Consider the following 16,153-nt stretch of genomic DNA (forward strand, 5'->3'; position numbering starts at 1 on the left):
GACTCTATTTTCTTCCATCTATCCACTCTTCTGTCCAATTAGTTAACTTATCCCCACACCTATAGAGATAAGTTTATTTACAAGCCTTTTTATGTGGCACTTTGTCAAATGCTTTCTGAAAATCCAGGTACACCAATCTCTACACCCCTAGCCTCATCTACATAAGCATGAACCTTTTCAAAGATTACTTGTATGTTTAAAGCAACAGTAATCCTTGTTTACATCTAATCATACATAATAAAGCTACCTTCATTCAAAGTGGGTATATGGCATTATTCAATTTAACAACTTTAGAGTTACAGTTAACTCACTTGTAGCAAATTTAAGAGTGTTCAATGAGCCAGCATTATTTTAGGCCCAGCATGGCAAGGTGGTTAGGGTGCTAGACTCTTAATCTGAGAGTCGTGGGCTTGAATCCCGATCACACCAAACATGCTCACCCTTTCAGCAGTGGGGTGTTATAATGTTATGGTCAATCCCAATATATTCATTGGAAAAAGAGTATCTTGAGAGTTGGCAGTGAGTGGTGATGACTCTCTGTCTTTCCTCTAATCTTGCACTGCTAAATTAGGGACGGCTATTGCAGATAGCCCTCATGTAGCTTAGTGTTTTTTTGTTTTATTTTATATTTATAAGATTTGGTGGAATTACTAACACAGCAAAGGACAAATATAACATATTATAAGCTGAAATATTATAAATTATCTCAGAAACTATATCAATAATTTCTAAAAATCTTATCAAATGTTGATACAGCAGCACCTAAAACCACAAGAATTACCATTAATTACAGACATCAAATTATTCAACTCAGGTAAACAACTTTGACCAGTAAAAATCATCCCAAAAAAGATATCAAATTATGTGAATTAATAAGTGAGTGAACTATTAAACCACCTCAATGACCAAAAGGTGGACAATAAATACATCATAAAATATGAACCTCTTCAATATCAAAACTATATAATTCAGTATGATTGGTCACAGTGACTTAATAGAAATTCAATTTATACTTTAGGAAAGGATATGTATTTATAAACCTGCCATACCAGATAGACTTCTACACAGTACAATAACATATTTTGATAAAAATGGATGAAAAATGAATTATTATGTGAACTAGACGGGTACCTCTTACACGATGAAGATAGTCTTAAACACTTCTCCCCGATCAACATTTATTTAAACACAAAAATAAAATGGAAAATAAAAATATGTAAATAAATAAATAATAAATATATATAAAAGTGAGGGGAAAAAAAGGCCACCATCAAACTAGACTTCCTACTGATAGAGCAGATAATATCTATAAATGTATGAAACCAGTATATGGACATTCCCCTGAAAAGGGTTGGAGAAATTCAGCCCACTGACCCTAAAGCAGTAGCCATACCAACCAGCACTGCATGATCATGTAAGTGAAGGAAGGAGGAAGAAGTCACAGAGCACCTGACCCTCCAGAGTACACGATTAACCAAATCCTGAGAGAGAGAGTGAACGATGTATTTATAACAATTGCGCCAATATGCCCAGAGTGTCTGCCAAAAATAATAATTTAGTAAAGGGAAAGAAGGCTTTTTTTAAGAATAGCATGATTCCAGAAATATCAGTATTTCAGATTTAAATTTGCAATGAAAAATGCCTAATATTTCTAACATTTAAACATATCAAGTTTGTTGTACATTATTAACCCTATTTAGATCATGTTTGGGATGAAAAATATCCAACAATTAAACCCTTAGGCCAAACTCTGTTTATATTATTGGGAAAGAAGTCATGTTTAATCCAAAGTGAACTCAGTCTTGTCATTCCTTCTGAAATGAGTTCCTTACATGTTTTAACATTGTTTCTTTTAAAAAATGACTCAATGTCTCTGTAGTATTTACAATAATAACTGATACAAACAGTGTGACGTACTTGTTGTTTACAATTGTTGTTTACATTTATAATAACTGATACAGTGTGATGTACTTGTTATTTACAATAATAACTGATACAAACAGTGTGATGTACTTGTTATTTACAATAATAACTGATACAAACAGTGTGAAATACTTGTTATTTACAATAATAACTGATGCAGTGTGACGTACTTGTTATTTACAATAATAACTGATACAAACAGTGTGATGTACTTGTTATTTACAATAATAACTGATACAAACAGTGTGATGTACTTGTTATTTACAATAATAACTGATGCAGTGTGACGTACTTGTTATTTACAATAATAACTGACACGGTGTGACGTACTTGTTATTTACAATAATAACTGATACAAACAGTGTGAAATACTTGTTGTTTACAATAATAACTGATACAGTGTGATGTACTTGTTATTTACAATAATAACTGATACAAACAGTGTGTGTGATGATACTGTGTTATTTACAATAATAACTGATACAGTGTGATGTACTTGTTATTTACAATAATAACTGATACAAACAGTGTGATGTACTGTGATTTACTTGTTATTTACAATAATAACTGATACAAACAGTGTGACATACTTGTTGTTTACAATAATAACTGATACAGTGTGATTACGGTGTGATTTTGTTATTTACAATAATAACTGATACAAACAGTGTGAAATACTTGTTGTTTACAATAATAACTGATACAGTGTGATGTACTTGTTATTTACAATAATAACTGATACAAACAGTGTGACATACTTGTTATTTACAATAATAACTGATACAAACAGTGTGACATACTTGTTATTTACAATAATAACTGATACAAACAGTGTGACATACTTGTTGTTTACAATAATAACTGATACAAACAGTGTGATGTACCTGTTGTTTACAATAATAACTGATACAGTGTGATGTACTTGTTATTTACAATAATAACTGATACAGTGTGATGTACTTGTTATTTACAATAATAACTGATACAAACAGTGTGATGTACTTGTTATTTACAATAATAACTGATACAGTGTGATGTACATTTACAATTGATACAGTGTGATTTATTTACAATAATAACTGATACACAGTGTGTACTTGTTATTTACAATAATAACTGATACAAACAGTGTGAAATACTTGTTATTTACAATAATAACTGATACAGTGTGATGTACTTGTGTTTACAATAATAACTGATGTGTGACTACTGTTATTTACAATAATAACTGATACAAACAGTGTGACATACTTGTTATTTACAATAATAACTGATACAAACAGTGTGACATACTTGTTATTTACAATAATAACTGATACAAACAGTGTGATGTACCTGTTGTTGTTGTACAATAATAACTGATACAGTGTGATGTACTTGTTATTTACAATAATAACTGATACAGTGTGATGTACTTGTTATTTACAATAATAACTGATACAAACAGTGTGATGTACTTGTTATTTACAATAATAACTGATACAAACAGTGTGATGTACTTGTTATTTACAATAATAACTGATACAAACAGTGTGAAATACTTGTTATTTACGATACAGTTGTTATTTACAATAATAATAACAAACAGTGTGATGTACTTGTTATTTACAATAATAACTGATACAGTGTGATGTGTGATACAAACAGTGTGAAATACTTGTTATTTACAATTATAACTGATACTTGTTGTTTACAATAATAACTGATACAGTGTGATGTACTTGTGTGATGTATTTTATTTACAATAATAACTGTGACAGTGTGATGTACTTGTTATTTACAATAATAACTGATACAAACAGTGTGACATACTTGTTATTTACAATAATAACTGACACGGTGTGATGTACTTGTTATTTACAATAATAACTGTGACAGTGTGATGTACTTGTTATTTACAATAATAACTGATACAAACAGTGTGACATACTTGTTATTTACAATAATAACTGTGACAGTGTGATGTACTTGTTATTTACAATAATTGATACAGTGTGACGTACTTGTTATTTACAATGATAATTGGTACAAACAGGGGGACATACATGGAATTTACAATAATCAACATGAACAATTGAATGTATTTTATTTACTTTTGAACTTTAAACATTCACATCTTTCACTAACTTGAATTTTTTGTTTGAAACAGAATATTACATTTGTGTTTTATTTCTCTAGTTACCAGCATAATGTAAGTTTTGGCCTAAGGTGGACATATAAAAACACTGAAGCTGAATATATTAATAGTGATGATCCTACATATTAACTGTTGGAATTAAGTTCTATAGTGTTTTATTTTACAAAATCTGGACTATAATTCAAAGTTTACACTACAGATTGCTCATTAATATATCTGAGAAGAACAGCTGGTATGGGTATTAACACTTTTACTAATAAAGCAGAGACAACATTTCAACCTTCATAGGTCATCGTCAGGTTTACAAAGAGTTGCAAACTCTCTCTTTTTTAACCTGAAGATGACCTAGGAAGGTCAAAATGTTGTTCTCTGCTTTATCAGTAAAAGTGTGAATAGCCACACCAGCTGTTCTGATATATTTTGACTTCAAGTGGGTTTCTCATCATCAAGGAACTTGTTTATTAACATGTTTGGCTTACAGTTGTTATTATTACACAGTATTAGACAAGAGTCACTAACTTTAGAGCACAATTCCTATGTCTGGGAAGAAGCTACCTATGGTTTGAAACAAGTACACATAGCAACAGAAGGTTAAAGTTAATAATATAAATATACCAAACATAATTTTATTTAAAAGTTACTAAACATATCAACTGAAAATATGTTGGGAGAATGTTTTTTAATACCTTCATTATGAACTCACTCAGTTGATAGACAGTAGTTATAAAAGTAAGGTCACAAAATTATTAATCAAACGTGTTTGTAACATTTTATTCTTACTTGTGGAGATGTCACACTAGTGCATGGCTAATTCACAAACATAGTTATGAAAACTAAGCAATCACACGTGTATACAAATTTATTTCATTATAAGGACATCATTTTGATGCCTGACTGAATGGAGATGTTTGTTTCAAGTTGTAAATCCTGTTCAACAGAACACAGAAAGAACTATCAAACTGTCAGAATAATTAATGACTGACTATTAATTACCTCGTATACACTAACAAGTCTGATATCAAGTTTAAAGTAAATTATGAGATGAGGTCTGAGTAGCTGTCTAGAAAATTAACAGACTGTTAAGCTGTGAATAGTAATGAGTTCATAAAAATCTTAAAGTGTGAGACAAGTGATGACCTAAGGTCAGAATAAAGGGAACTTTCACACTCAAGAGAATCTGAGAATTGTACATATCAGTGATGTTGAACTATTGTTGTCATGATAACAAGAGCTTTTGTGCATCATCTTTTACCTGAGTTTTGATTGTTAAGTGACTGACAGTCATGTTCTGCATACCTACAAGAAAGACAAATTCTGCATAAGAGCTGGATAGATCTTAGTGGCAGAGATATGAATTAAATACATATTGGACAGTTCTATAAGCTGTCCAACCTGCACCAGAAAGAGTTATCATCCAGCCACACCCTCAAATCTTAGCTACCAGGCAAGTACAGTTTTACTTGTCACAGTTTTACGTCTAGGTAAAAGTTCTTTTAACTATTTAAAGGTAGAAAGGTTAGAAAAGTTTAATGGTGACAAAGTTTTTGTAGTAAGTAAAGTTCTTTTCTATATTAATAAATGCTGCATGGTATTAATTTAAAAAGCCTCTAACTCATTTCTTATTCTCATATAAATGTCCTTCAGTTGGCTACTAATAAACCTTGATATTTTTAAAAATAAATAAATGTCTGTTCATTAGTGCCCATTACAGGTTAAATTTTTTGGTATTTGGTATTCCATCAGAGCAGAATCTCATGTGTTCCTGTGTGAAACAGTTTGGTCCGAGATGCCTGGGAATCACGTCTACAACTTTCAAAAGTGACAAAACTGAAGGCAGCTAGATAGTAGCTTCATGTAACTCTTTAAATTGATTTTATAACATAGCTGAAACATGTTTAAAAGCATCACAGCTCAAACCACAAATCTCTGACCTATAACTAAACACTAAGTCACAACTGATCCTTAGTTATATTAAATGAAGAATGACTTAATTAAAATGAGAAGTATTATAAAAATATTATAGTAACATTACAGAGCTAACACTAGTCTTAGTTTAATTACTTAAAGAACTCAGTCAACTCTGAGAAACTAACATGTAAATGTAGAAATATATGCATAAGCAAAACTAGAAGAAATTCAAAATACCTAATAAAGAAATGTTAGAAAATTTAACACAAAGATCTCACCTTTACCTGAACACATATTGAAATGAAAGATTTGATTCAGTAGGGGAAGAAAACTGTTGTTTTAGTACAAACATCAATAACACATGTAACAACATTTTTACTTTTATTGTTCCTAGACAGAAAGTGTTATTTCCCAATTGCTTATGCTTAAGGTAAATGGAAAAGACCTGTTTTTAACTTCAAACTTTGCTTTTGTGACCTGGAAGCATATAATGAAAACATGATGGGAGACTATAATTATGGGCTGATACGTGAAGGTGATTTACATTACAGTCGTGAATCTCGAAAAACTACTCACTTCTAAACAGTTTTGCTCATTTCTGTATAACGTTAGTATACATACATGTAAATCTTGAATAATATGTTGTGTTATTCAGGCCTTATGTAAATGAAAATGTGCAAATTTGCCCGTTTTTACAAAGAAAATAGGTTAATTTCTAAATTTCATTATCCAGGTCACAGAAGCAAAGTTTGAAAGGAATAATGGCTATTTTCTGTACTTTTACAACATAAGCAACTAAGAAATAACGCATACTATCCAGAAACAAAATCTGTGTTACATAGTGTAATGATAATATTTGTGAATCTAGTCATATAATCAAGTGTAATGAAAGTAATTTTAAAGTATTAAATAAGGATATAGGACCAGAGGAAAATATTGTTAATAAATAGCATGAAATTCTTTAAACTAATTGTAAGTAAATTTTATCATACAATTTCTGAAATTGTATACAGGTCTTAACTTGTACAAAGTTAACTCGATGACGAGGCAGTAAAACTTCAAAACATAGTGTATAAGACTGGTTCCAGTCTCACAGTATTTTGTCTTTGTACAGTAAAATGTTCTTGTATTTTGAGATGGGGACTGTCTCATTTCACATATTTATTGCATACTGTTAAACACAGTCTTCATTTGCTTCATACATCTCAATAAAACAGTATGGTAAATTGAGTAAAAATTGTGTTCAAACATGTGTACTTTAACAGTTTGTGCTGAATATCTTAAAAGTTATGTGAAAAATAAATTCAAATACAATTTGTTCAAAATTTGCATTTGCATATGTTTTGAAAAATTATGTAATGAGCTAAATAAATACAATGCAAATATCAAAGAAACGAAAAGGAAAAAGCTAGAAATATTTTATTTGGTAATTCATCATGTAAGCCAACTAGTTTTCTATTTTCTAGAGGAACTCATGTTCCAACTTAGCTGAAGTATCAGATTATGTTTTAAAATGCCATACATTCATAAATTGATTTGAAATATTTCTTTCAGTTAAAATGGAAACCATGTTCTTTGATGGATAGTTTAGGCAAATATTCATGATGAAACTTTGTAAAATGGACAGCAACTGAATGTTGTGGAGACACAAGTGTAGAAGATGAAAGAGAAAAGGCAGAAGAATTTCGGAACATCATCCTTCACACTTGTGTCTCCACATCATGCAGTTGCTGTTCATTCTACAAAGTTTCATCATGATATCATGTTTTACCAGCGTTATAGACTTCTTAACTGACTCATGCTGTCTCTAAAGTATTTAGTACATAAGAACTTATCATCTTGCATATTTCAGTCTGTATTTTAATATTTTCTTAATGGAATTATATTAATGAAAAACTGATTTTTTCCCACATTTTCTTGTGTTTTATCAGCATTATTTTTTTACGTACTTCTGATGTTCTTTACTAAATATTTCAATTGAAACGTTTTCACAAATATTTTTGAATTATTGCAAAAAAATGTCTACATATTCTCCTATTTTTACACAGTTGGTTCTGGTTTCCTTTCTTCAGTGTTACCATCAGATGGTTCACTCTCTGTAGGACAACTGAGATCCAAAAACCTATGGAAAAACAAACTATTTTACAGAGCCTTAAGATGTTTGTTTTGCTAACCAAATGTTCTTCATATAATATCCTGACCTCAATAAGGTTTAAAGCACCCTTCTCCAAACATCTCATTTAATTAAAGTAACTGGTGGTTCACAGAATTATAGAACTTATAGAAATATTCATTAATGAGTCATTCCACAAAACATAAACAATAAGCTATGAAAATATCACATTGTGTTAACAAGACGATTAAATTGTTTTACTACTCGTGTTAATGGAGCATTTTGTGGCAAATTCATATAAAATGTGAAACATTCGTAACATTCTGTCACAACTGATTACACAAATGTGGCATATGGCACTGAACTCTTTCTCAGAACTGATTACACAAATGTGGCATATGTCACTGAACTCTTTCTCAGAACTGATTAATAAAGCACTAACATAACACTACATTCATTCAAATCTGACTAAAGTATATAACTCAAGACCTAAAACAATAATTGTGTTTTAAACATTTACTGCATATTTGATTAGACTTTCAGATTAACTTTTATTTAATATTGGAACAGAATTTAAAATATCTTTATAAAAGTTAGCCATTAATAAAAGATTCACATTTTATAAAATCAAAAAATAATAATAATTGGTGTAGCTTTCTTAAGATCAGAAGAAGGTTTAACTTATTAAAATGACTTCTTCCAGCCTAAACAAAACTTTATGTTAAATAACCCCGATTACGATAATTGTGTTAAGTGTACAAAAACATACAACTTGTGCCACAAGAAAACCAAATACATTCCAACACTAATGAAGTGTTGTAATTAGTTTTTTTTTAATGCTGTATTCTACAGGTTAACACATTCTCACATTGGTTGTAGTATGTCTTCTAATGGGACAACAGGCCATGCTACCATGGGTTTGGTTGAGAACAGTGAAGTACCTTCTTCTGGTTCTAATCCACATATTTTATCACTGTAGATGAAGTTAAGCATTGTATCTTCCACCTTGACACCAACTGTAGGGCTCTTTTCTTCACCTGTACTATCTGAAAAGTATGTAATTAATCAGATAATAATTAGAGAAACATCATGTTTACACCTTATCTTACAAGTCATGTGAAACAAATAACTTATCAAATGTTTCATTTAACCCACAACAATACTGATTAACAAAAAGATACATTTACTTTAGAAAATAAATTATTTTTTGAAACAGACATACACACAAACACATTTCTTTTTTATAAAATTCAAACTGGTTTGCAAAAATGTCAGTGGATCTTAAACAAGTTCATTAATATTCTGTTAATTCTCTTCAGTAACAAGATATCTAAGACAACTTAATATCTATTTAATGTTACCTTCAAATTAGAGTAGGCTATGTACTTTTAATGAAACTAAACATCAAGCCAGCAATCAGTGTAGCTAATTAAACATACTCTTCTCATATTCAACTGTTTCATCAGCTGCTTACTTGCCCTATTAACAACATTTTCGGCCATAATCCCAATAATATGTTACAAGGTTCAACCAGCTAAGTAAATTTATATTAGTCCCAGAACAATACAAATCAATCTTTGTAACAAAACTATTATGATAAATAATAAATTGAAATAAAACTAATGACACTTGTTATATCTACTTTTCTATATACAATAATGGGAATGAAAGTAACAATTATAATTTATATATTTGTAACTTACACAAACCTCGAGTGTCACCATGAATTTCAATGAAAGTAACAATTATAATTTATATATTTGTAACTTACACAAACCTCGAGTGTCGCCATGACTTTCAATGAAAGTAACAATTATAATTTATATATTTGTAACTTACACAAACCTCGAGTGTCACCATGACTTTCAATGAAAGTAACAATTATAATTTATATATTTGTAACTTACACAAATCTCGAGTGTCACCATGACTTTCAATGAAAGTAACAATTATAATTTATATATTTGTAACTTACACAAACCTCGAGTGTCACCATGACTTTCAATGAAAGTAACAATTATAATTTATATATTTGTAACTTACACAAACCTCGAAAGTGTCGCCATGACTTTCAATGAAAGTAACAATTATAATTTATATATTTGTAACTTACACAAACCTCTAGTGTCACCATGACTTTCAATGAAAGTAACAATTATAATTTATATATTTGTAACTTACACAAATCTCGAGTGTCACCATGACTTTCAATGAAAGTAACAATTATAATTTATATATTTGTAACTTACACAAACCTTGAGTGTCACCATGACTTTCAATGAAAGTAACAATTATAATTTATATATTTGTAACTTACACAAACCTTGAGTGTCACCATGACTTTCAATGAAAGTAACAATTATAATTTATATATTTGTAACTTACAAAAACCTCGAGTGTCGCCATGACTTTCAATGAAAGTAACAATTATAATTTATATACTTGTAACTTACACAAACCTTGAGTGTCGCCATGACTTTCAATGAAAGTAACAATTATAATTTATATATTTGTAACTTACACAAACCTTGAGTGTCGCCATGACTTTCAATGAAAGTAACAATTATAATTTATATATTTGTAACTTACACAAACCTTGAGTGTCACCATGACTTTCAATGAAAGTAACAATTATAATTTATATATTTGTAACTTACACAAACCTTGAGTGTCACCATGACTTTCAATGAAAGTAACAATTATAATTTATATATTTGTAACTTACACAAACCTTGAGTGTCACCATGACTTTCAATGAAAGTAACAATTATAATTTATATATTTGTAACTTACACAAACCTTGAGTGTCGCCATGACTTTCAATGAAAGTAACAATTATAATTTATATATTTGTAACTTACACAAACCTTGAGTGTCACCATGACTTTCAATGAAAGTAACAATTATAATTTATATATTTGTAACTTACACAAACCTTGAGTGTCACCATGACTTTCAATGAAAGTAACAATTATAATTTATATATTTGTAACTTACACAAACCTTGAGTGTCACCATGACTTTCAATGAAAGTAACAATTATAATTTATATATTTGTAACTTACACAAACCTTGAGTGTCGCCATGACTTTCAATGCCTAGTACTTCTTCTACACTATGGGACTGGAGACTTTTGGTAAATTCATCCCACTCAGAAAAACCTGGAGTCTAATTTAAAGACAGAACAAAACTGAAACTTGTAACAGGATTCTACAATTAAGACATTTCACAGAAAGTTTAAAAAATTATGTTTATTAGAAGAAAAAAAAAGTTAAAAGGACATTTTGATGTAATATATGAAATACTAAACAATGGTTAATAAAACAGATTAGTCACCACCTATTTCATTCAAAAACAATTATATTTTAATATCATAATGAATTTGGTTTTAAAAACCTCTGAATAATAACTAAAGTTAAAAACACACACATTAGTTTTACACTCATTCCAGTCTTTTAAACTCCACTTAATTGTCTTTGGCAGTTTGTTAACGACACTCTTCGCTTACGTCGATGCACTCTCTGTCAGTTACTGCATATAAGCATCTCATTCAGATAATGTTATCACTTTTTCAAGATTAATACCATCCCAGTCTCTAACACCAGCTCTTAGTGGGGAGGATTTGGTTTTGTTTTGAACTTTGTTGCCAAAGCTACATGAGGGCTATCTGCACTAGCCATTCCTAATTTAGTAGTGTAAGACTAGAGGGAAGGCAGCTAGTCATCACCATCCACTGACAACTCTTGGGCTATTCATTTACCAATGAATAGTGTGATTGACTGCACATTATAATGCCCCCACAGCCGAAAAGGTGAGCACGTTTGGGATAACGGGGATTTGAACCCATTATCTTCAGTCCATGAGTCGAGTGCCGTAACCACATGATCATGCCGGGCCCAGGGGGTAAGGAAGGGTGGGAGATTGTGAAAGGAAGTTCTTATTTAAGCATCAAGAGTCTCACAAACAGTGAAACTTTTCAGTGTTACTGGAGTGGAGAACTGGGAACCAACAAAAGAACCAAAATGTTCTTTCTCTTTCCTTCCTCCAAATTAGCACAAAAATGAGTGAAGTTTTTGCAATGGCTTTAGTACAACAGAAAAGTAGTTTAAGAGCATGTAGAAACGGGCTATCATTATTCACAGTACGTATGGATGGGCCTACATAAAAAATAGTCACCTCATTCATGCTATTACTCTGTGATGCTAAAGTTGATTTATAGCCTTATTTGAGAACCTAACTACATTATCAAGCATTTCACAGTTTCAAAAAAACAGTAATGTTATTCTGTTCTTCTACCACATGTATCCTTACAGGGAAATAATTAAAAGAAAAACTATTACTTGGCAGTGTGTTTAGTTTATGAATGTGTTATTTCCATGTTTCATAAAAAACAGTTTCATTTCTAGACACTGGATAACAACACAAACCGTTCTTACATAACAACCATTTGTAACTTTTCATTGCACAAACATGATATCTGCCAAAACAATTTCTGTAAAAATAGAGAAAGAAAAAAAGAATAATCCAAATTAATATTAAAGGTATCGAAGAGTCCAAATATTTACACAACATACAAATCTGTATACATATTATTGAAATTTGAGTTTTAAAATATAAGTTTCTTAATAATCAAACATTATATAGCAATCTATATGACAGCTGTGTGGATATGCATGGCATTATACTTCATGGTTTGGGATGCGTCTGACATGTTCCCTATTATTTGGCATGACCCTAATATGTGGTGGAGTCAATTATATGTGCATGGAGTAAAGTTATTAGGCATGGATTCTGTAACTATCCCCTTAATATCAATCCAGCTCTCCAAGGTATTTGTACCATGCTGGAGAAATCATTCCAGCTTCACTGGCTTCTAATGTAATTCAAAATTAGAGGAATGATTATCATATTAACAATATATATTACAATTGAATTATAGAAATAAAACAAATGCTCACTTATCTTCCTATTTAAAATAAATTGTTAAAAAAAAAAGAAGAGAAATGAGTTATAAAATATGTTTTGCAATAATTAAGTATGATGTAAGGATACCAATGTCAAACAAGTACAAAACAAGGTTAGGATAAACACATAAAAGTAAGTACAGAGTCAATCTTACAAGATCATGGTTATTAGCTACTGTAAGATTGTATAGAATTGTCCAGTTTAAATGCTTTTATTCAAACCTGAATTCAAGCAACTGACAGGAATTCAACATTCAACTGTAAATATATATTATTCTTGGAATGATTTGGCTGGTAACATAGGAAATGTTTTATATGGTTCTGTGTTTCCATGTTTCTATATTTTATCACTGCTATTACTAACTCAGATATTTTTTTTAAATATTTTTTATTACTTGTTAATTTTACATCAGTGGTGGAAATGTTTTTGAAACTCTGATAAAAACATGGTTTGCAAAGTTTTCTATGAAATGTAAAATTTTACTGGATTCAATGGAAGAAAGTCTTGCCTTACTAGTCTGTTGACATTATTATTATTTGCAAGGTATGGATTTGGTGTATCCAGAATTTCAGAAAGCATTTAACAGTTTGTACATGAAAAGCTTGTTAAAAATAAAACAATAAACTCTTTTGGTGTGGGAGGCAAACTGACTCATTGGATGGAAAAAAAGCAGAGGATTGTTGTAAATGGAGTTCAATCAAACTGGATTAACGTAGCAAGTGGAATACTTCTGTATGCAGTGTGAAACAATTTTGCTCATCATCAGTGGCACAGATGAAGAAATGGTCAATGAATTACTTAAATTTGCTTATGATATTAGGGCTTTGGGTGGTCAGGTCAAGTCAGAATAATAATAGTAAGGGGTGGTTATTGCTGGGAATTGCAAGGGACTCCCTTGATGGGCCAAAAAATGATACAAAGTTACAATATCATCAAATTACATTATTTCAAAAACATACAATATATTTTATCAAGAAGGTTTCAACAGATATAAATGTGTTTCTATGAAACTACTTTTTAATATAAAATTAAGAAAATATGAAAAGCTGAAAGTAATACCTTTATAACACTATGTAACAAAATTTTTACTTTTTCTTGTTCCTGGACAGAAAGTGTTATTTCCCAATTGCTTATGCTTAAAGTAAATGGAAAAGACCTATTTTTCTCTTCAAACTTTGCTTTTGTGGCCTGAGAGCATGTAACGAAAACACGATGTGAGACTATATTTTGGGGCTGATACAGGAAAGTGATTTACATTACAGTCACAAATCTCGAAAAACTACTCACTTCTAAACAGTTTTGCTCATTTCTGTATAACTTTAGTATAAATACATGTAAATCTTGATTCATATGTTGTTTTATTCAGACCTTATGTAAATGAAAATGTGCAAATTTGCCTGTTGTTATACAGAAAATAGGTTAATTTCTAAATTTCATTATCCAGGTCACAAAAGCAAAGTTTGAAATAAGCAATTAAGAAATAACACAAACTATCCAGGAACAAAATTTGTGTTACATAGTATATTTGAACCAAAGGCACTTGCAATAAAAGAGTTGCTAAGATACTGAAAATTCCTTAAGCCAATAAATAAGACATGTTTACAGAGGTTTTGTTAAGGGTTTGAGAAATTAGAAGCCAATCAAAGGTAATTATCCACACATATAAACAACAGAATCTTGACTTTCTGTCTTAAAACTGTAAGCCAGTTCTTTTTAACCAGTGTTCCAGTTTGTCACTCAAAACCTTTGAAAGAATTCACTAATAGGTAAGAAATACAAATTTTAAATATTTAAGAAAATATTTTACATACAACCATTTTGTTCATCTGTTTTCTAATAGAATCCACAGAATGTTTAGAAAAACAGAACTCCAGTAAAATACATATATACTAAAAGCTGAGTCTTTTCCCAATTTGTATATAACATATAAGCATTCTCAAAATCCTTGTTTGTTCAGTACAAAGAACAAAAGTTACCTACACTGTGTGAACCAATGGGAATTAACCCTCGAATGATCTTACAAATACTAGACTTGAAGCTGAACATTAGCAGGGGATGTTTTCAGGCTTTTGGGAATTTGTTTGAGTGAGACTTATACAAAAGTTAAATTTTAGCATGCAGTACAATTCTGTGACCACTGAAGACAGTTAGTTGTATTCTCTATCAGTATAGAAAACGAGTGAAATTTGGTACACTCCCAACATACTTACCTGGAATCAGCCAGTTATTCAACCACAATGTATTATAGAAAGATGCTAATTTGACCAAAACGTGAGATTTGTTATTAATGTGTATATCAATAGGCTCAAGCTAAAAGTGAAATGCAAGTCTCTAACATGATTCTCGGTAGCTCTGAATTCTAAAGATAAGCGATGCATTATAAACTAATTAGGTTTTGACTTAACATTATTTTAAACCTATAAGCACAATGAGGCTACATGTCAAAAGCTATACTTATTTCTATTGTAATCAGTAATAGTCACTACTGGTACAAAGAACCTGTTGAATTATTTCTTATACATATTTCTCATTATCTTCTTTTTCAGTTTTCGCGTTTAATGATTTCACATATTATTTGATATAACTAAGTTTCTTATACGTCAGTATTTTTTTAAATACTGAAACAGTACTTTATTAGAATTTATATTTGAACCAAGGCATGTGAACCTGCTAGACACCAGTTACTCACACTTACAGCCGATAAATCACTCATATTTGTTTGTTTACACTGTTACTTTCAGCCTTATTTCATTTGCTTGCTCTTGTAACATTTTCCAAGATAACATAAACAGTTCCAATGAAACAATTCACATAAAATGACACCGATAGGCACTACTTGTGGCTCCCCCTTACGCTTTGCAATTCATTACTAATAGTTGTGTAGTAAATCTAATTTAATATTATTAATTAACTGGCGAGCCTGTAGGCCTATAGTCCAATTTACAGAACAGATTTAATGCTTGAAATATTATCTGCAATCTCTAATTATCCGTGTCATATTTAATAATGTTATAAAATTAACAATAAAACGACTTCAAACATACTAACATGCTATTTATGAACGCTTCTTTCACCCAAAAGGCGTGCGACTGGTAATTCGAGGGTCG

The 16,153-nt window shown here is 30.4% G+C and overlaps 1 protein-coding gene across 4 annotated transcripts; it reads right to left on the minus strand.

The window, feature by feature from the left end:
- Positions 1 to 7,371: 7,371 nt before the first annotated feature.
- On the minus strand, positions 7,372 to 15,901 carry LOC143226620 (uncharacterized). 4 transcript variants are annotated; one of them, XM_076457832.1, is made up of 4 exons: positions 15,742 to 15,901; positions 11,153 to 11,249; positions 8,950 to 9,127; positions 7,372 to 8,090 (listed from the first exon to the last, which is right to left on the minus strand). In XM_076457832.1, exons 1-4 carry the CDS (start codon positions 15,757 to 15,759, stop codon positions 8,009 to 8,011), a joined length of 375 nt encoding a protein of 124 aa, XP_076313947.1. In that variant the 5' UTR covers positions 15,760 to 15,901; the 3' UTR covers positions 7,372 to 8,008. The 4 variants fall into 4 exon arrangements, with proteins under 4 accessions (XP_076313947.1, XP_076313945.1, XP_076313944.1 ...); XM_076457830.1 differs by having other exon boundaries at positions 11,147 to 11,249; XM_076457829.1 differs by having other exon boundaries at positions 11,147 to 11,249; positions 15,736 to 15,893.
- Between the last annotated feature and the right edge of the window lie 252 nt (positions 15,902 to 16,153).

The sequence above is a fragment of the Tachypleus tridentatus genome, chromosome 9 (assembly GCF_004210375.1).
Source record: "Tachypleus tridentatus isolate NWPU-2018 chromosome 9, ASM421037v1, whole genome shotgun sequence".
Lineage (NCBI taxonomy): Eukaryota > Metazoa > Arthropoda > Merostomata > Xiphosura > Limulidae > Tachypleus > Tachypleus tridentatus.